Source organism: Rhinichthys klamathensis, unplaced genomic scaffold (genome assembly GCF_029890125.1).
Source record: "Rhinichthys klamathensis goyatoka isolate OS25496 unplaced genomic scaffold, OSU_Roscu_1.1 h1tg000606l_1, whole genome shotgun sequence".
NCBI lineage: Eukaryota > Metazoa > Chordata > Actinopteri > Cypriniformes > Leuciscidae > Rhinichthys > Rhinichthys klamathensis.
The window spans coordinates 311,405-333,832 of record NW_026607061.1 but is presented as its reverse complement, the minus strand read 5'-3'; the positions used below and the strand labels follow the sequence as shown (position 1 = coordinate 333,832).

At 39.6% G+C, this 22,428-nt stretch overlaps 1 protein-coding gene across 2 annotated transcripts in view; it reads right to left on the bottom strand.

The window, feature by feature from the left end:
* The window catches only part of rasgrf2a (Ras protein-specific guanine nucleotide-releasing factor 2a), a 56,914-nt gene extending 42,091 nt beyond the window's left edge, over nucleotides 1-14,823 (bottom strand). For both annotated transcript variants that reach the window (XM_056240719.1, XM_056240720.1), the window contains exons 1-5: nucleotides 14,155-14,823; nucleotides 6,126-6,232; nucleotides 4,596-4,743; nucleotides 4,346-4,435; nucleotides 3,988-4,241 (exon numbers count right to left, since the gene is read on the bottom strand). In XM_056240719.1, the coding sequence (XP_056096694.1) occupies nucleotides 3,988-4,241; nucleotides 4,346-4,435; nucleotides 4,596-4,743; nucleotides 6,126-6,232; nucleotides 14,155-14,433 (878 nt within the window). In that variant the 5' untranslated portion in view covers nucleotides 14,434-14,823. The remainder of the gene's footprint in view (nucleotides 1-3,987; nucleotides 4,242-4,345; nucleotides 4,436-4,595; nucleotides 4,744-6,125; nucleotides 6,233-14,154) is intronic.
* Between the last annotated feature and the right edge of the window lie 7,605 nt (nucleotides 14,824-22,428).

Below are 22,428 nucleotides of genomic sequence, written 5' to 3'. Positions count from 1 at the left end.
GCCCAGTCTGTTGTGATTGGTCTACTCTGCTCTGATTGGTCAGATGGCCCAGTCTGTCGTGATTGGTCTACTCTGCTCTGATTGGTCAGACGGTCCAGTCTGTTGTGATTGGTCTACTCTGCTCTGATTGGTCAGACGGTCCAGTCTGTTTTGATTGGTCTACTCTGCTCTGATTGGTTAGACGGCCCAGTCTGTTGTGATTGGTCTACTCTGCTCTGATTGGTCAGATGGTCCAGTCTGTTGTGATTGGTCTACTCTGCTCTGATTGGTCAGACGGTCCAGTCTGTTGTGATTGGTCTACTCTGCTCTGATTGGTCAGATGGCCCAGTCTGTTTTGATTGGTCTACTCTGCTCTGATTGGTCAGACGGCCCAGTCTGTCGTGATTGGTCTACTCTGCTCTGATTGGTCAGATGGCCCAGTCTGTTGTGATTGGTCTACTCTGCTCTGATTGGTCAGACGGCTCAGTCTGTTGTGATTGGTCTACTCTGCTCTGATTGGTCAGATGGCCCAGTCTGTTGTGATTGGTCTACTCTGCTCTGATTAGTCAGATGACCCAGTCTGTTGTGATTGGTCTACTCTGCTCTGATTGGTTAGACGGCTCAGTCTGTTGTGATTGGTCTACTCTGCTCTGATTAGTCAGATGACCCAGTCTGTTGTGATTGGTCTACTCTGCTCTGATTGGTTAGACGGCTCAGTCTGTTGTGATTGGTCTACTCTGCTCTGATTGGTCAGATGGCCCAGTCTGTTGTGATTGGTCTACTCTGCTCTGATTGGTCAGACGGCCCAGTCTGTTGTGATTGGTCTACTCTGCTCTGATTGGTCAGATGACCCAGTCTGTTGTGATTGGTCTGCTCTGCTCTGATTGGTCAGATGACCCAGTCTGTTGTGATTGGTCTGCTCTGCTCTGATTGGTCAGGCGGCCCAGTCTGTTGTGATTGGTCTACTCTGCTCTGATTGGTCAGATGGCCCAGTCTGTCGTGATTGGTCTACTCTGCTCTGATTGGTCAGACGGTCCAGTCTGTTGTGATTGGTCTACTCTGCTCTGATTAGTCAGACGGCCCAGTCTGTTGTGATTGGTCTACTCTGCTGATTGGTTAGACGGCCCAGTCTGTTGTGATTGGTCTACTCTGCTCTGATTGGTCAGACGGCTCAGTCTGTTGTGATTTGTCTACTCTGCTCTGATTGGTCAGACGGCCCAGTCTGTTGTGATTGGTCTACTCTGCTCTGATTGGTCAGACGGCCCAGTCTGTTGTGATTGGTCTACTCTGCTCTGATTGGTAAGACGGCCCAGTCTGTTGTGATTGGTCTACTCTGCTCTGATTGGTCAGATGGCCCAGTCTGTTGTGATTGGTCTACTCTGCTCTGATTGGTCAGACGGCCCAGTCTGTTGTGATTGGTCTACTCTGCTCTGATTGGTCAGACGGCTCAGTCTGTTGTGATTGGTCTACTCTGCTCTGATTGGTAAGACGGCCCAGTCTGTTGTGATTGGTCTACTCTGCTCTGATTGGTCAGATGGCCCAGTCTGTTTTGATTGGTCTACTCTGCTGTGATTGGTTAGACGGCTCAGTCTGTTGTGATTGGTCTACTCTGCTCTGATTGGTCAGATGGTCCAGTCTGTTGTGATTGGTCTACTCTGCTCTGATTGGTCAGACGGCTCAGTCTGTTGTGATTGGTCTACTCTGCTGTGATTGGTCAGATGGTCCAGTCTGTTGTGATTGGTCTACTCTGCTCTGATTGGTTAGACGGCTCAGTCTGTTGTGATTGGTCTACTCTGCTCTGATTGGTCAGATGGCCCAGCCTGTTGTGATTGGTCTACTCTGCTCTGATTGGTCAGATGGCCCAGTCTGTTGTGATTGGTCTACTCTGCTCTGATTGGTCAGACGGCCCAGTCTGTTGTGATTGGTCTACTCTGCTCTGATTGGTTAGACGGCCCAGTCTGTTGTGATTGGTCTACTCTGCTCTGATTGGTCAGATGGCCCAGTCTGTTTTGATTGGTCTACTCTGCTCTGATTGGTTAGACGGCTCAGTCTGTTGTGATTGGTCTACTCTGCTCTGATTGGTCAGACGGTCCAGTCTGTTGTGATTGGTCTACTCTGCTCTGATTGGTCAGATGGCCCAGTCTGTTTTGATTGGTCTACTCTGCTCTGATTGGTCAGATGGCCCAGTCTGTTTTGATTGGTCTACTCTGCTCTGATTGGTTAGACGGCTCAGTCTGTTGTGATTGGTCTACACTGCTCTGATTGGTCAGATGGCCCAGCCTGTTGTGATTGGTCTACTCTGCTCTGATTAGTCAGATGACCCAGTCTGTTGTGATTGGTCTACTCTGCTCTGATTGGTCAGATGGCCCAGTCTGTTGTGATTGGTCTACTCTGCACTGATTAGTCAGATGACCCAGTCTGTTGTGATTGGTCTACTCTGCTCTGATTGGTCAGATGGCCCAGTCTGTTGTGATTGGTCTACTCTGCTCTGATTGGTCAGATGGCCCAGCCTGTTGTGATTGGTCTACTCTGCTCTGATTAGTCAGACGGCCCAGTCTGTTGTGATTGGTCTACTCTGCTGATTGGTTAGACGGCCCAGTCTGTTGTGATTGGTCTACTCTGCTCTGATTGGTCAGACGGCTCAGTCTGTTGTGATTGGTCTACTCTGCTCTGATTGGTCAGACGGCCCAGTCTGTTGTGATTGGTCTACTCTGCTCTGATTGGTCAGACGGCCCAGTCTGTTGTGATTGGTCTACTCTGCTCTGATTGGTCAGATGGCCCAGTCTGTTGTGATTGGTCTACTCTGCTCTGATTGGTTAGACGGCCCAGTCTGTTGTGATTGGTCTACTCTGCTCTGATTGGTCAGACGGCTCAGTCTGTTGTGATTGGTCTACTCTGCTCTGATTGGTCAGATGGCCCAGTCTGTTTTGATTGGTCTACTCTGCTCTGATTGGTCAGATGGTCCAGTCTGTTGTGATTGGTCTTCTCTGCTCTGATTGGTCAGATGGCCCAGTCTGTTGTGATTGGTCTACTCTGCTCTGATTGGTTAGACGGCTCAGTCTGTTGTGATTGGTCTACTCTGCTCTGATTGGTCAGACGGTCCAGTCTGTTGTGATTGGTCTACTCTGCTCTGATTGGTTAGACGGCTCAGTCTGTTGTGATTGGTCTACTCTGCTCTGATTGGTCAGATGGCCCAGTCTGTTGTGATTGGTCTACTCTGCTCTGATTGGTCAGACGGCCCAGTCTGTTGTGATTGGTCTACTCTGCTCTGATTGGTTAGACGGCCCAGTCTGTTGTGATTGGTCTACTCTGCTCTGATTGGTCAGACGGCTCAGTCTGTTGTGATTGGTCTACTCTGCTCTGATTGGTAAGACGGCCCAGTCTGTTGTGATTGGTCTACTCTGCTCTGATTGGTCAGATGGCCCAGTCTGTTGTGATTGGTCTACTCTGCTCTGATTGGTCAGATGGCCCAGTCTGTTTTGATTGGTCTAGCACGCATTGGAAACAAAACTTCTATATCTGAATTTCAGCTCCAGAGGCTTCCTCAGCATTTGATACACAGTGAAACAAACGATGCGGTAGGTTTTTCCATATCAACACCAGTGCAAGCCCTCATTTTGAAGTGTATGCAGAGTGGATTCGAAAACAGCGTCTTCTTGACATGTTGACAACACAGATCAAACTCAACACAGATCAAATCCAGTCTCAGCTACAACTAGAGTATTTGAGCGCGGGGCAAAGTAGACGTTGTTCACGGGCAGCCAAAGAAGACCATAGGCTGGCATTATGCAAATGTGTTACATTGTTATGTAGGTTTGAGTGAGACTGGAATTGCTGACGACTCGTTTCAGCAGATCAGAATCAATTCTTTCTTTTAGGAGACAATAACTTTATTTGTCGGACACTTTGATCTTTAAAACTTTGCAGACCTTTTACATTCACAAAGAGCTATATTACACACTGCATGAAAGGAGAAGCATAACAGGAGCCCTTTAAGTGCATATATACCTATTGAGGAAGACACTGCTGACATCGTCATGACTAATAGGTGGTTTTTTGGAACTGGCCGCCATCCTCAGCGGCCTCAGGAAACAGTTGACCAGGATGGAGAGCTGGAGCACGTACTCCGTCTCAGCTTCCACCATGTTAAAGACGATCTGGTTTCTCTTCCTCATGCTCTCAGCGTGAGGTGAGCAGATGTAGTCCTGCACGATAATCTTCCACTTCCTTCTGCACAGCCAACCACGCATGAAGCTTTGCACCTGCGAGAAAACACGCGGAGACGCCCGAGTAACTGCACTTACCCTACACACAATAACAAAAATGACTGCGTAAATGAGATGGATATATGGAGACAATCATATACCTTCTTGATTTTCTTGATATCTGGATCTTCTTCCTCTTGATTGGACTGATAGGGCAACATTCGCTCTTTCGTTTTATTCAGAACAACGACCTATAAACAGATAACGCAGCAAATCATATTAGAATGATTTCTGAAGGATCATGTGACACTGAAGACTGGAGTAATGATGCTGAAAATTCAGCTTTGATCACAGGAATAAATTACATTTTACTATATATTCAAATAGAAAATAGTATGACGATGAACTGACCTCTGCCTTCAGTCTCTCGATCTCTGTATCCTGGTCTTCCAGTTGTGTCCGCAGTTGATTTGCCGCCACTTTTTCCGTCTCCATGATCTGCACCAGATGGATGTATTTCTGCATGAGAACTTCCCGCTCTATGATCAGGTCTGAATAACTGCCAGCGACAGAAGAACAACAAAGCTGGTTAGAAACATTTTTAAAGAGAAAACCTGAGAGCTAAATAAATGAATGAGACACTTGAGCCTTTTAAAAGACTCATACAAACAAACTCTATGCAAGTACACAAAAGCTTATTCTCATTTCATAATGAACCCTCCTTAAAGGAGCTGTATGTAAGATTGTGGCCAAAACTGGTACTGCAATCACTTTCAAATTACTGTAGAGCGGTGTATCCCCTCCCCCTCCTTCCTGACTCGAGGTTGCCAGATAGGCTGCAGGATCCCGTAGTCTGCTCCAAGTAGTGGTAACTAGAGCAGAGCTGGCAACCCGGATCCCGCAACACTACTGACTCCGTGATTGGTAGATAGGTGGAGGGTGGAGCATCAGACCAAAACACAACATGACAACATCAACATCAGTTGAGGGCTGCAACTTCACTTTTTAAATGACAATATCCTGGCCGGACTACTGTTGTCAGTGATATAAGTATTTGAAATTAACATGATTTCTTAATGTCTAGTGACATATCAGGGCCATTTTATGATTAATTGAAATACATTTCTTACATACAGCTCCTTTAATTAATGCAGTGTGGGTCGTATTTTCTTTTACCTTATGTAGTTATGTTTATGGTTTTTTGAGAATCAGGGTATGTCACACAACCTACCCATGTTACATGTGTCTGATTTGATCAAATTTACCAAGTGATGAATGATGTATTGGTAAAATACAGCACCATTTTTCAATAAATGAATGTAAAATTTGAAAATAATGCAATTTCAGTGGTTTCAGACTTTTGAACCCCTTCAAAAAAGAAAAAAACTGCTTGGAACGACTGTGACAAGCCTCAAACTAATCATTTATTTGGCTGACGGATATAAGAAGAGCTACAATGGCATGCAGCATGTCTATATATGATGTATCGATTTGCATGGGTTTGTTTTGAAACACAATCCAGAAGAAAACCAGCTGAGTTCTTAAGTTATTTTTAATTTAATATCAACTTCATCTCAGATGTTTCTCCTAAAATCCCTTTGGATGAATAAAAACAGATGTAATTTTAGCAGCTCAGATCATTTGGTTCATATTGAGATCTGTGACTTTCGATTATAAATGTTGATATCTTGTCAAATTTGAGCATAGTTTGTAGCATTATTGAAATGAGTGTGAAATTACACAAGTAGCCTATTTTCTCTCTCGAGACTCATACAAACAAAGAGAAGCAAAAGTCTCTGTGTGCATTGCTATCTAGAAGAATCAATCAAGTGATTTTCATTTGCTACAGAAAAAGGCTGTTACGTGACATGCTAATAACCAGCTCAGCAAAATCACTTTTGTTCTCAAAAGACTCAAGAGTGTTTTGTCTCTGTATTGTACCTGGCCTGCTGAATGGCCTCCACCCACTCATTACAATCAGCGTCCTCTTCTGTCCGCAGCTCCAGAGGTTTCTGCCCATCGTGGCCGAAAATCACCAGGAAGTAATGCTGGAAAAGATGAGAAACGAAACATCAGAGAGTGAAGCATTGCGTTTGGTCCACGGTGGGCAGCATTAGGAGAGTTCTGACCTAAATAGAGACGCTTCCAGCGGCCACCGGCTCGAACTCGCATGCACTCGTTGAACGGAAATGACAGTAGACGTGTTACTGAGTAATTTTGCCCTAAATCATAAAGCAGCATGTGAAAAGAAGAAGCTAAAATAACAAAACATCAAGCCAACAAGCAGTGAAAAAAATATTAAATGGGGTCCGATTATGCTTTTTAACAGTTTCAGCTTTCTTTAGTGTGTAATGTTGCTGTTTGAGCATGAAAAAGGGAGTTATTCAGTGTCAGTGTCTCTGAACTCCTGAAACGCCTCCATTGTAGTCTTGAGTTTCTTCCGGTAACGAACACGTCACAATATTCCTCATTTAAATAATTCATATGCAGAATAAAGGGGCGGGGCCTGGTTGAGTGAGTTAGTAGTGTGTTAAACTGGTGGTTATGCTAAGGGGCGGGACATTTCCCAAACACACTTGTAACGGTTGACCAATCACAACACACTGCTCCAGCCGACCAATCAGAGCACAGTGGGCTTTTCAAAAGGAGGGGCTTCATAGAGACAGGAACTAAACAGAGCGTTACTGACAGACTGGGAAGAGAGGAGCTGCACCAATGGAGAATATGAGAAAAATAATGAACATTCAAGCATAAAAAAACTTATTCTAGTAGAGGTAAAAAATGTTGGTCATCATAATAGGCCACTTTAATAGATCACGTCTATAAGAGAATTTTTTTTATTTATTTTCTGACCTGCACATGTTCTTGACAGGTTTACCCTCATATAAGTGATGGAGTGAAAGAGCGAGAGACTGAGAGTGTTTTATAGGACGTAGGCTCGCTTAAGGGCTCGTTTGTGTTCTCATGAAGCACGGCTGGTGTGCGTGTGTGTGTGTGTGTGTGTGTGTGTGTGTGTGTGTGTGTGTGGTTATGTAACCGGCAGAGCTTCTCCTATGTCTTTAATGCGCTGTCCTGAGCCTCAGGCCTTGTTTAAACTGAGAGACAACAATAGACTCGACCGGCCCACAAATACCGATTCTGTTTCACTTTCACAGACCCACAGAACGATCATCTCCCACTGAACCCCACTCATACGCTTCTGCTCTGGCCAATTACAGTAACAATGCTTGACGGGTCAGATTTCACATTCATTTCTGACTTGTTTGCATAATTTCTTCAAGCAGCTCTGCATGCATGTACACAGATTGCCCTTCCGAAGACTTTCATTGAAATAGCCATGTCTGAGAGAAACACACTGCCAGAAGGGCTACTATTCTTAGAAAGGCAACCCAGCACTGTGTAATAAAAGGACACTCGCATATGTGTGCATGTGTGAGCTCATGAAACAGCAAGACTCACAGGGATCGCTCCTTCCAGACGGACTACATCTGGAAGAATACAGAAAATCATATAATCAACATGCAATGGCATTCACAACCCATTTTAATATTATTATTTTTTAAATATTTTAAAAAATATTAAAAAAACGGCGGGAATGGCAGCTTGATTCCTACATAGTGATGAATATATTAATATTATCAAATCAGTGCAATTTAAAACTATCGACACAAATATAAAATGTACAACATAAAACTACTGAGTTTCAGTGATTAATGCGTATAAAAGCACAATTATATGATCAATAAGTTATGACAACATATGCTTTCTCTCATCAAAATAAGTTAAGCAACTTTTTTGTTTTTAAGTTATTTATAGTTTTTTAAAGTTATACAAAATTCAACACATTTTTTAATTCAGTTTAATGTAATTTAATTTGAAATGACTTAAACATTCAAGTTGATTGTACTTAAAAAATTGAAGGGAGCCCCTTTTTTACAGTGTATTTCATGACATAAACATTCATATACACTACCGTTCGCACATTTCTTTAAAAAAACAAATGTTATACTCTTATTCAACAAGGATGCATTCAATTAAAAGTCACAGTAAAGGCATTTACAATGTAACAAAATATTTTTATTTCAAAAAAATGCTGTTCTTTTGAATTGAGAAAAGAGAAACATGCATCATGGTTTCCACATAAATATGAAGCAGCACTGATTGACAATAATCAGAAATGTTTCTTGAGCAGCAAATTAGAAATGATTTCTGAAGGATCATGTGACACTGAAGACTGTAAAATAAATTATATAATTTAAATATACATTCAAAATGTAATAATGTTTCACAAAATGTATGTTTCTACTGTATTTTTGGTCAAATAAATGCAGCCTTGGTGGGCAGAGGAGACTTTTGAACAGTAGTTTATTCAATTATATAAAGAGTCTGAGTGTAGGCCGGCAGACCTGATCACTGCGCTGATCATTTCAAGGGAGTGAGCGGGCAATCAAATAAACCGGGTGAGTTTTCATTGTAATGTTGACTTTAACGGGAACAGAACTCACTCCTGTGTAAGTGCTGCAAGCTTGATAACACAGTGGCACTTCAACATGACATCAAACCCCATTTCCATGGTAACACAAGTCACTGCCACTGGTGTTTGTTTCAAGCATATTTCACATGCATCTGAATCTTGATCATGTACATGTTCAAAGCGGGAGATAAACCTACTAGTGGAGAGCGGGAGTAAATATCGGCCAATGAGCAAACTACTTAGAATCACATTAAAAACATTACTATAACCAATTATACATTTTATTCTAAACTAAAAGCAACCATTTCAAGCCAAATATATTTTTTTCCATCAATAAATGACTGTTTTATAAATATCCAGGTTAGTTTGCATATCACAAAAGCTGGTTTAATTGAGTTGGCCCAGAAATCAAAACTCAATCAGCATTTGTGTTTAACATGCAGTTGAAGAACTTGTGATGGGCAACGATAAAAGCGCTGAATTAATTGTGCAAGAGGGTGCAGATAAAAATGTATCATCTGTAGACAGGGTGTAGACAAAAACATATCAAATATTATAATGCAATTATGAAAAAAGAAAACTAAACTACACAATACTACACACACAAAAAAAATAAAAAATAAGGCATGTTGCACTTTAGAGGTCAAACATTCGGCGGTGCAGAGGGCATCCACACACACACGGGCGTGTTTCAGCCAACAGCTGATAATCTGTGTGTGTGTGTGTGTGTGTGTGTGTGTGTGTGGTGGCAGATAACATCTGCTATAACATAACAGAAGAGATTGTGTGTGCATATGGGTTTGCTTAGCTAAATATGACAACACTTTTCTTTTTATGGGGGATGTCCTTAACTGGAAAAATGTATACATAAATACATATTTTTTTCAGTATTATTTTAAAAATGCTAGAAATATATACATATACACTCACCGGCCACTTTATTAGGTACACCTGTCCAACTGCTCGTTAACACTTAATTTCTAAGCAGCCAATCACATGGCGGCAACTCAGTGCATTTAGGCATGTAGACATGGTCAAGACAATCTCCTGCAGTTCAAACCGAGCATCAGTATGGGGAAGAAAGTTGATTTGAGTGACTTTGAACGTGGCATGATTGTTGGTGCCAGAAGGGCTGGTCTGAGTATTTCAGAAACTGCTAATCTACTGGGATTTTCACGCACAACCATCTCTAGGGTTTACAGAGAATGGTCCGAAAAAGAAAAAACATCCAGTGAGCGGCAGTTCTGTGGGCGGAAATGCCTTGTTGATGCCAGAGGTCAGAGGAGAATGGCCAGACTGGTTCGAGCTGATAGAAGGGCAACAGTGACTGAAATAACCACTCGTTACAACCGAGGTATGCAGCAAAGCATTTGTGAAGCCACAACACGCACAACCTTGAGGCGGATGGGCTACAACAGCAGAAGACTCCACCGGGTACCACTCATCTCCACTACAAATAGGAAAAAGAGGCTACAATTTGCAAGAGCTCACCAAAATTTAACAGTTGAAGACTGGAAAAATGTTGCCTGGTCTGATGAGTCTCGATTTCTGTTGAGACATTCAGATGGTAGAGTCAGAATTTGGCGTAAACAGAATGAGAACATGGAACCATCATGCCTTGTTACCACTGTGCAGGCTGGTGGTGGTGGTGTAATGGTGTGGGGGATGTTTTCCTGGCACACTTTAGGCCCCTTAGTGCCAATTGGGCATCGTTTAAATGCCACGGCCTACCTGAGCATTGTTTCTGACCATGTCCATCCCTTTATGGCCACCATGTACCCATCCTCTGATGGCTACTTCCACCATGTCACAAAGCTCTAATCATTTCAAATTGGTTTCTTGAACATGACAATGAGTTCACTGTACTAAAATGGCCTCCACAGTCACCAGATCTCAACCCAATAGAGCATCTTTGGGATGTGGTGGAACGGGAGATTCGCATCATGGATGTGCAGCCGACAAATCTGCGGCAACTGTGTGATGCCATCATGTCAATATGGACCAAACTCCCTGAGGAATGCTTCCAGCACCTTGTTGAATCTATGCCACGAAGAATTGAGGCAGTTCTGAAGGCAAAAGGGGGTCCAACCCGTTACTAGCATGGGGTACCTAATAAAGTGGCCGGTGAGTGTATATATATATATATATATATATACTGTATAATGGTTACGCTATAGTAATTCTAATTCACACTTGAATTTTCATGACAGTTATTCACAACTATCAGGAGGATAAATTGATGTGAGTCATAAATCCAGAGAAACTTTATGGATTTTTACTTTAGATACATTGTTTCCCAAAGAGCTTAATCAGGATATAGACTTTGGTATGTTCTATTGATGTTTCTCATTTTCCCTCTTAATCTTGCTATAAAGCCAATCCCACAGTTACAGTAACAGCTGTTTCTGACTGTGAGAGTGTATAAAGCAGTGTGTGATATGATGCTTGTTCTTGATGTTTGATGAAGGCCTTGACATTGGCCAAAACGTTACTTGTTTTAAACTAATAAAGTACAAGCGTTTTTCTTCAAGAGTGAGTGTTGCACCTTTTATTTAACTGATGAATTAACTAACTTTTGAGTTTGTTTGTATAGTTGTCATTATTCTTAATTCATAGTTTTAGGTCACATGACTGGCGTGGAGACCTGGCAGGCAAAACATCCATAAAACTGCAATTTTCCATCTCAAAAGAATAAAAATAAAAATATGTGAACAAAATACGAGTTTTGGGATTTAATATTCAGCACCTGCTGTAGTATTTCAGTCTCTAAAAACAGCGGGAATCATAACAACACTTCACGTGAAAAACACCTAAAGTTCCTAAATGTACTAAAACAGTGATATTAAAAGATCAAATTCTTCAATTTAAAACTTATTGAGGATTCATACTAACAGGTGAGCAGATGAGACCAGAATATGAACGTAACATGCTAAATGGTTTCTTTATAATGGTTTTCCATGGAAAAACATTTAACAACAACAACAAAAAAGTGCGTATTGCAATAATATTCTGGGTTCATCTGCTTTCCTGTACATTGTATTTCTCATTAATAAGGTGTATATTGAATTTGGTCTTTTACTACATTAGCACAAACCTGGTAAAGCCTTGTTTTGCCCTCATAAGGGTGTGACGTCACGTGAAAACGATTACCGGTTAATGTATACTGTAAAAGTATTTTATATAGTAGGCTACTAAAACAATGAATTTTTAATTTTTTTTAATTAGCACAAATTTAAAGGTAGTACACTATCAAAGCGTATAAATAAATATTTTAGGATTGAAATAAATAAATTGTACCCCTTATGTTTTAATGGGTAATTTGAATGTGAAATTTGGGTTATAAAAGTAGAAATGACATGAAACTCCACAACTGAGGCAGATCCTGCTCATCAGTATGTCAGGAACCTCAGGCTGAGGCTTTCATGGGGACAGAACGCGTCGTGCTGATGAGTGTGGTCCCGGGATCAGAATATATCTGCTTCATATGCAGAAGATGAGTGTTTAATCTGCAAGATGCTGCTTAACACCAGCAGCGACCGCAGCGCATATTCATCTATGTGCATGCTTGTTTTTAGGCCTGGAAAATATCTTAAAATATTAAATCCCACACCCCTTTATCAGTGAATTCCCAGGACTTTTCAGTGATTAGGGAGGGATCTCCAATATAATATCAATATACAAATATAATACAATATGATAACAGCACAAATATGCAATATTTACAGAAAGGGAAGAAACCTTTGTTAATCAGCCAAGCATGCAGTTATTAGCTGATGCTCAAAATGTCTAAATAGCCAAATATCGGTGAACTAATGACTTTCTCAAGAAACCAGTTTGAGACTAATAAAGATTGCACTCACCGATTTCTATACAATGAAATGTTTTAGAGCTGAGCATAACTAAAAATTGCTTATTAACTGTAGAAACTTCCATGTCTGTACACTAATATTATTGTATTTTGGACCAGTGATATTTCATTGTATTTCATTTTTTCTGATGAAGAACTAAGAAGTCAAAAATGCATGTATAAAATACAAATTTGAAGTGTAACATCAGTGCACAGACTCATTTAACATATTTAATTGCAATATATGGGCTGTTATTGTTGGTTTTAACATCTTTACACCAACACATAGGAAAGTCCGGGGCTAGTTGTCACATGAGGAAGGCTAGCATTCTTATGTGCTTTCGTCATTTTATTAATTTTTTTTAGTTAGTTAGTTTTTATTCATTTCCAGTGAATAATTTAGTCCTTCAACTCACACTTATTTCAGTTTATTGCAGAGGCAACATTTCTAATTTTCAATTAGTTTTAAGTTTTTCAACCAATATTTGTACATTTAAGGTGAGACACTACAGGCAAAAACATTGTGTTTTCATGCATCTGTCAATTTTTAGATTCATTTCCATAGTGTTTTTTCAGACTAGTGGAAAGAAAACATCCAAAATGCACTTTTAAGTGGATCTTTTATTTATACTGTAGCACTTCATATATGTGCGTCTGTAGATTTCAATTACACTGCATATCTTTAAAGGCCGTTTTCTCAAAATGAGTTTAAGTCAGAAATCTCCACTTCAGTTTATACACTCAACTTTACAGTTTTATTCCTATCTATATTCTGAAGGTTTTAACAGAGAGGTTTGTTCATATATAATGAGTGCAAATGAGTGCATATTTAATTAGATAATGCCTCGTTTGCATATTTAAACATACAAACAAACATTTCAGAAAACTTGTAATACAAAAAAAAAAGTTTGCAATTCTAACCAATCAACGTAGTAAGTATGATATGACAACTTGGCTTTTTTTTTTACCCTGGGGTGTCATTTCCATAAATTAACATAAATGTTTTTAATAGTTTTCGACAATGATAACCCTGGTTCTTCCAACTGTAATTATTTAAATGTTAACACTTCAGAGAACATTCAAAAGTAACGTTACCATAAAGTTTGCAAAATGGAATGGACTGTTTAGAGTAACTGGAGCAGTGGTTTTGTGTTTTTGGTTTCACAAATCTAGTTTAAAATTGAATATTTTTTGTGAATTGTGCCCTTCAAGTTCTTGTTTTTTTATTATTATATTTTTTAAACAAAGATTTAGTTTTTTTTAAATCAGCCCTTCAAACTAACATTCTATTTTCATTCTGTTTATGGAACATTTGTTGAACACGATAAAACCACACTTACTGTAGGCTATATTTTGTTTTGTTTTTTGTCCTCAAAACACATTTATATTTCATATAATTTGAGTCTATACAAAAGCTGACTTATATATATATTTTTTTTAAAAAGACCTTGAAACTTTCATTATATTAAAAACTGACAACTGTGTCCAATGACACAAACACTGATAAACAGACACAAACACGTGGTGTGTGTAGAACCCAACTTCCTCCCAGCTGGCACATTCACACCACAAATGTGGCTTTAATCGTAAACCCGAGTAATTAGACCACAGTAGATGAGATGTAGAGTGAATGTGAGGTCAGATCATACCTGCTGTTTATCTGAGCTCTCTTTCCCAACGGTGGACACTTTTGGAGCCGGAATCCTCTCGCAGGAGCATCCCTCCAGCAAGTAAATCCCAGATGGTCTGGTGCTCTGCTCGTTGTCAAAGTAGAACAGCACGTTCTGGTAAAGCGCGAAGTACTTCTCGTTCCAGCGGTTGTTTTCTGCGGCTTTTTTACTCAAGAACCCACGTTTAATTCCCTCTTTACGCGCGACCATGGATAGAAAGAGCGCGTGTCCTTCATTATAACGCACGCTTTTCTGCATCTTAAAGCCCTGATTGTCACACTGAGCCCATTATCATCATCATCCTCACACACAGCAGCCAGAGATGATGATCTAAAGTCCAGCCAAAAGCGCGTAAAGGAGATTCCAGACGCGCGCAACGCGTAATTACGCACAGCTGTATAAAAGAGTGCGCGTGTAGAAAAAAAAAGCGAAAATACAGTAAAAGAGTCAACAAATATTATTAAAAATATGGTTTAAACTGCGCGCAGGGACGTAAAACAAAAAATAGATAGAGTGAGCAGACGGTACAACAGAATCACGACCGAGATCAGCGCTAATCGGCTTTGACACCAACTTAAAGAGACAGAACTATTTACCCTCACAGTCTCTATTTACCTCACTGTCACGAGAGACTCCCTCGGGTATCTTTCTCACGTTTCCTGAAGTTAGTTTCAATCTTGTATCGGAAACCCTGCAGATGCTAGAACGAATGTAACTCTATTTTCCGAAGCATGAAAGAAAAATTGTGTAATTTTCCAAAGAGCGTTTTTTTATCTTTAAAATAAGTAGTGCTACTACACCGCTGTTGTGTTATATGTAGCCTGTGTTAAGTCAGCTGAGGTAAATAATACACGCTTTCCACTAAAATAATAACAAAAAACATGTTTTCCTATAATCTCTCACAAGGAGCGTTCGGAGGTCTGATTCAAAGTACCGAATCAGTTCGTTTAAAACGATTCACCAATTTGATTCGCTGCCCACATTTGCGTGTCATTTGTATCAAAATATTTAAATACTGCTGTTTTTTATTTATACAAATTAGTGTGTTCTCTCATTTTATTAGTTAGCTATCTAGTTAGTTATCTACTATTTAAACCTCTTCTTCTGAGCCAAAATTGAAACAGCATCAAACTCGGCTCAGACCTTCACACTGTTCTGACTCGGGTTGTTATGACTTTTCAAACTGATCTAACTTTTCCTAAAAAATAAGATTAAAAATCATAAAAAGCCCATACACTTTTATGGAGGGGATCTCAATCAAAGTCATAACAATCCCCTTATCCCCTAAAACTTTATTACAATAACTCTAGAGTTTTTAAGCTTCATCCACTATGTAATGGGAAATAATTGTAACACTGTAACTGTTTTTAATATGCTTTAAGACAAACCATGTGTAAATTCATAAGTCAACACTGAGTATTTTCTCCTTAAAACTGCAGTGAACCAAAAACAATCCAATCAGATCAACGTGTGATCGTCAACGAGTGGATCTCTGAGCTGCTGTGAGTGAGTGGAGGCGGGGCTCATTTGCATATTCATAGAACCGCGTATACTAAATGAGGCAAAGGTGTAGAGTTACATTCAAGCTATTTTAAGGCATGAAGATTTTTTTTCAAGCAAAAAATGGTTAAATATACCATTTTGGTGATCAAAGATGAGTTTTAAGGGATAAAATGATTGACTACAGGGGACTTTAAATTTAAAGTTGGATACACCACTGTACAAAATATTGTGAATTACGCCCCCTGGTGGCGAATGTGCAAAATCACCTACAACATGGGCTTTTGACTCCACTGACACATCACCTCTTGATAGAAGATCAGAGCACTATACACATACATATAAATAATATGATTATTTGGTGCCTGTGCTGTGCATAAATAATCTGACTAATTTTCACAAGAATTATTATTTATTTACTGAGCTAGTGATGCATTCTGGGATTGTCTTCTCTGTAAAGAATTAATTGTATGCCTCTTGTGATGCCTTTGAGTTGTGAATTACCTAACTGAGTTTTGGAATAGAGCCAATGTTTCATAAGAAGTCTGTGATCAGAAACTCATATTTCGTGAAAGCTTGTGCTCGTGAAAAAAAGGGAAAACTCACAACGCTTCTAATTTCATCTCCTCCTCCTGGCTGTATAGCTGACTTCACTCCTACAACGCTGTGAACTTGTGTCTCACGGAGGAAGAGCCCACGATACCAGACGCCCACCTGAACACAACCTCTGCAGGGCCCATCTGTAACAGAGCGGGAAACCACATTAAGAACATACCCAGCATGCTTTGAGACTTATTTGGGAACCTGCTGAAAGTGCACCATTACTATTTGCTGCTATTATTGCATATCCTCACAGCCAAAACTCTTAATCTTCTAACATATGGGTGTGTGTGACGCCGGTCACAAAGAGAAAATCCCTCCTAAACATCTCAACAAGCCTGAAATGCCGCAAAAAGCCTCTTGATCGGCAAAACAAGGATAAACTGCGCTTCATCCAGTACAGGACCAAAAGGTCAAAGGCAGAACTTGGACACTGTGTCAGATTGAGACGCCTCACTCATGATTTGACATATTCAGTGTAAGCCATCCATTACATCGGTCTTCTACGACGAGGCAAGGGAAAACATTTGGATGAGAAAATAATCGACAATACAAACAAATATTACAAACTCACTTTTTAAAGTGAGAGTGTAGGCCTAATATCTGAACTACATTTTTTAAGTGAGTTTGTGATATTTGAATACGCTATCTAACAATTAATTTTGAATAAAATAAAAAAACATTTCATAAACACAATGTGACATGATTTTAATAAATAACATGTTAATGTAAATTATTATACAAATAATAAAGGCCTGTTGGTTGCTTGTTGATGATATGTGGTCCATTAAACCCAAAATTATGTAAACATCAATTGGAACAGGAACATAAATATACATATTAGACATGAAAGAGGTTGAATGTAAGAAAAAATAACAAAAACACTCTTAAAAATAAAAGGTACCAAAATGTGGTTTTCATTTTTGGTTTGACAAAAAAAAACCTTTCAGTTCTTAAAATATATATATTTTTAGTTAAGATAAAGGATGGAAAGTTTCCATTAATGTTAAAGGTTCTTCCTGGAACCATCAATGACGACCATAAAGACCCTTTATTTTTAAGAGTGAACTTCTGAACATAAATCAAGCAGAGCCTATGCCTAATGTGTATGTTCTGTTTTGGGTATTTTATATATATGTATATGTATATGTATATGTATATATATATATATATATATATATATATATATATATATATAAAGCTCCAAATAGCCTTTCGGTCAGGGAATGCTTTGGCAAGGGCAACCCTGTGGGATTATGGGGGATTAGTGGTTTGTCTGTCAATCCCAAATATAGCAGCATATTCATAAATCTCAAAAACAGGGAGAGTGCGGCAATCTGTTTGTAGATGTTCTGTTTCTAAACAAATTTAAATGGAATGAAGAATCAAGATCAAAGATTTATGGATTTTGAAAAGGGCATTTTCAGGCCAGATGTTCACATACTGGGAACAAAAACATCAATTTTATTTGCACCACTAAACTGAAACTTCAACAACAGAGTGCAAAACATTAAATGAACACGAAAAATACATTTTGCTCTGCTACTTTTAGTGTTACTGTAAAACTATTTCTATTGCTTTGTATTGCCAAACACAGACTCTGTCAGCAACTGGGTTTCGGTTTCCTCCCAAGAATAAAATTAAAATAAAAGTATTTAAAAATTAAGGCATTATCATACATACAAATGTGTTAAAAACTGCTCATAGAGTGCCATCTGGTGGCATGTCTGAATCAATAGGTCACTTTAGTGGTGCTTGATAAACCAAGCATCATTAGTACAATTGCTCATACTTATCTAAAAATCATAGAGACTTGAGATCAACCACCTAACATATTATCAATCACACTATCAACAGCATAGTAGCAACGTCCTAAACCCTCAGAACACACTAGCAACTGCATACTGTAGTATATTGTGTAATGGATTGCACATGTATAATTTTGTACATCATCTGGGGGAAAAAAAATCAATCTGAGCAGACATTGCCGACTGTTAATAGAGGAAAAGCATCACTAAATGTCACTCAGTTTACTGGAAGAAAAAAAAGAAGTTGCACCTGATGTTCTTGAGTAGTTGCTATGACGATGGCTAAACAATTAGACTGTCCGCTGTGAAGCAGGTTCATGGTTTCTACTAACAGCAGACACATGTACAATGTTACAGTTCTTTGCGTGAAAAACACTCTATAGAATTCTATTCCGAACACAGCCAGTAGGCCCAGTACACACACACACACACACACACACACACACACACACACACACACACACACACACAATGCTTATATACACTCACCTAAAGGATTATTAGGAACACCACACTAATACTGTGTTTGACCCCCTTTCGCCTTCAGAACTGCCTTAATTCTACGTGGCATTAATTCAACAAGGTGCTGAAAGCATTCTTTAGAAATGTTGGCCCATATTGATAGGATAGCATCTTGCAGTTGATGGAGATTTGTGGGATGCACATCCAGGGTACGAAGCTCCCGTTCCACCACATCCCAAAGATGCTCTATTGGGTTGAGATCTGGTGACTGTGGGGGCCATTTTAGTACAGTGAACTCATTGTCATGTTCAAGAAACCAATTTGAAATGATTCGAGCTTTGTGACATGGTGCATTATCCTGCTGGAAGTAGCCATCAGAGGATGGGTACATGGTGGCCATAAAGGGATGGACATGGTCAGAAACAATGCTCAGGTAGGCCGTGGCATTTAAACGATGCCCAATTGGCACTAAGGGGCCTAAAGTGTGCCAAGAAAACATCCCCCACACCATTACACCACCACCACCAGCCTGCACAGTGGTAACAAGGCATGATGGATCCATGTTCTCATTCTGTTTACGCCAAATTCTGACTCTACCATCTGAATGTATCAACAGAAATCGAGACTCATCAGACCAGGCAACATTTTTCCAGTCTTCAACTGTCCAATTTTGGTGAGCTCTTGCAAATTGTAGCCTCTTTTTCCTCTTTGTAGTGGAGATGAGTGGTACCCGGTGGGGTCTTCTGCTGTTGTAGCCCATCCGCCTCTAGGTTGTGCGTGTTGTGGCTTCACAAATGCTTTGCTGCATACCTCGGTTGTAACGAGTGGTTATTTCAGTCAAAGTTGCTCTTCTATCAGCTTGAATCAGTCGGCCCATTCTCCTCTGACCTCTAGCATCAACAAGGCATTTTCGCCCACAGGACTGCCGCATACTGGATGTTTTTCCCTTTTCACACCATTCTTTGTAAACCCTAGAAATGGTTGTGCGTGAAAATCCCAGTAACTGAGCAGATTGTGAAATACTCAGAACGGCCCGTCTGGCAACAACAACCATGCCACGCTCAAAATTGCTTAAATCCCCTTTCTTTCCCATTCTGACATTCAGTTTGGAGTTCAGGAGATTGTCTTGACCAGGACCACACCCCTAAATGCATTGAAGCAACTGCCATGATTGGTTGATTAGATAATTGCATTAATGAGAAATTGAACAGGTGTTCCTAATAATCCTTTAGGTGAGTGTATAGTATACATGCATACACACTCATACATATACTCAAGACAGTAGAACACTTAATATAATCACTGCTAAAGTCAATCACACTAAATAAATAAATTATTAAGTCTCCTTTTTCCATTTGTGAGATTATTGCATGGGGATAACTGCTCAATTTGTTGCTGAAGTAATTAGCTGTGTAATCCAATGCGGTGAAGGTAATTTCACTAAGTACAACATCCTTGTTGATCCTGGGACAACATTTCAGTCAACCTATCAGATTTGAAGGATAGTTTCTTTGTTTTAGGGTTACAACAAGGGCTAGGTGCTTCTACTCAAAACCCCTAGGCTGCGTTCCACTACAAATTTGAATGCCCTTCACTCGCAAACTTCTTTCCGTCTCGTTCACTCGGATGTGCGTCATTGCTAACGTTGCACGAGTGCCCACTACTGGTGGAACTTGTGCAAAAGGTTTAAATGAGACGCACTAAGCCCTTGATCTAAGCGCATGGTCTAAAGCGCACAGCGCAAGTGTACTTAGGACGTGTCCGAATCCACTTTTGCTAGTTTAACAACGGGAAAAATGGTCGGCGCACCCAGCACATGGTCTAAAAGTGTTGACCCTATGCTCTTAATAAGTAATGGGTGTGTTTTGGGCATAACGTGAAATAAACCAATCAGAGTCTCATCTCCCATTCCCTTTAAAAGCCAGTTGCGCTCGCACTATGGCGGATTCGTATTTACATGGCGGAATTTGCAAGCTGAAGGAAAGGAGGAAACGGTTGTGCGCGAGGTTAAAGCGTGCGAGCAGACCATCTACGGGACAAAGTGTACGTGCGTTGTGGACCCGCCTATAGGCGCATAAATGAGAAAAATTTGCAGGACGTGAAAATGATAACTGGGTCAGGCTGAAACTAGCAAAACACACTTGCGTCGTGCGACTCGTGTCTGGCGCTGCATTGCATCAGATGTATGATAGGGTCCTTGGAATTCACTATGGAGCTGGTTTATTTAAACCTCTTTTATTACTTATGAATTTGTTTTATGCACCATTCTATATGCATATAAGTAGTAGGAGAAAATATGTAAAATCCTATAGACATATGAGCTGTTGGAGGGAAATAAAATTACATAAATAAATAAAAATTAATAGTATAAACTGACTGTGAACATAAGGTAGCTACAAGTATTATGCGATTAAATCTCAACATAATTAATATATTATGTGCATGTTTAAAAGTGGAGTGGAACGCAGCCCTGTTACTTATGAATGCCTATGAGAAAGTGCAACCCGCAATATGGCGTAATAAGTCCCGCCTTCTAAAGAAAAGAGCCAATCGCCGATGAGTAAAGTCATTGCGTCACTACAGCTGCCGTTAGAAGCTCCGGTTCCTGAGACGCGCGCTTAGGACTGCGCATTAGCTTGGAACAGCCTTAAAAATGCCGTTTTTTGTCATGATTCGAGTGTTTAGAAACAAAAATGATGTGACATTTGTTGTCAGATTGCGTATGTGATTTCAAATATGAAATTTAATTGTAAGCTTGGCGTTTCAAAGATGGCATGCCGAGTAAAATTACGCGTCTTAAACTTGTCTTTGCATCAAGCCTCAATGCTCCATTCACACTAACTTTGGATAAAGTATTTTTTGTTCTCAAAAGCATACAAATGTTACGCCTGCAAGAAAAAGAAATGTTAGTTATGATTAATTAAAAATTGCCTTCACAATGTTAATCCAGGAACATGTCAAAATCACGGCAACCAATCCAATCCCCTCAGTCGGTGTGGAAGTTCACAGAGAGTTTAGTCAGACCTGTGAGTGCACAAGACATACGCAGCGGTTCTTTATTTCACTGGTTGTCATGGAGATAGCATTGCTTAAGTGGACTGAATCTACGCCATCTCACCTTCCAATCAACCTGACGACAGTTCTTTTCACAAATGTAAAGTAGCAACTATTTCAGACCGAGTGCAGATGTATAAACAGCATTATATCTAAGGTATGATGGAAAAAATACAGCTGTCCTCTAACAAGGTTTTTTTTTTTTTTCAGGAGTTGCTTCCTGTTTGGTAGAAGTATTGAAAAGCATTTTATGTGTGGCTACTAGAATGGTAAAGTGTCTCTTACAGAAACTCAGGGTCTCTACAGTGAAGCAATACTTAAAACAAACAAAAAACTAATAACAACATTAGCAGCAGCATCACTTCTATACTCATAACTGAATGCAGGTGATGCACAAGGGTTAATCGCATGAAACCAGTTGGGTAACATTCATCCCAAAATTAAAATAAATAATTAGCCTATATTTTACATTATGTTTTGCATTAAGAAAATTAAGCACATTTGCATTATTATATCAGAAATTTGGATTATTTTTCCTTAAAAGTCTCATTATGGTAATATTCATACATCAGGTTTAATTGAATGCCTTTAATATATTTTTATATAAATAAAATAGAAAACATTGTATTACAGCTGTCTATTACTGTAATACAAAATTACTGTTTTCATTAGAATAACCATTAAGAATGAGAATTTAAAAACAAAACAAAAACCACCAGATGCATTATGATAATTGAGGGATGGAATGGCAGATAGATAGATGGATAGTCGGATATAGATAGATAGATAGATAGATAGATAGATAGATAGATAGATAGATAGATAGATA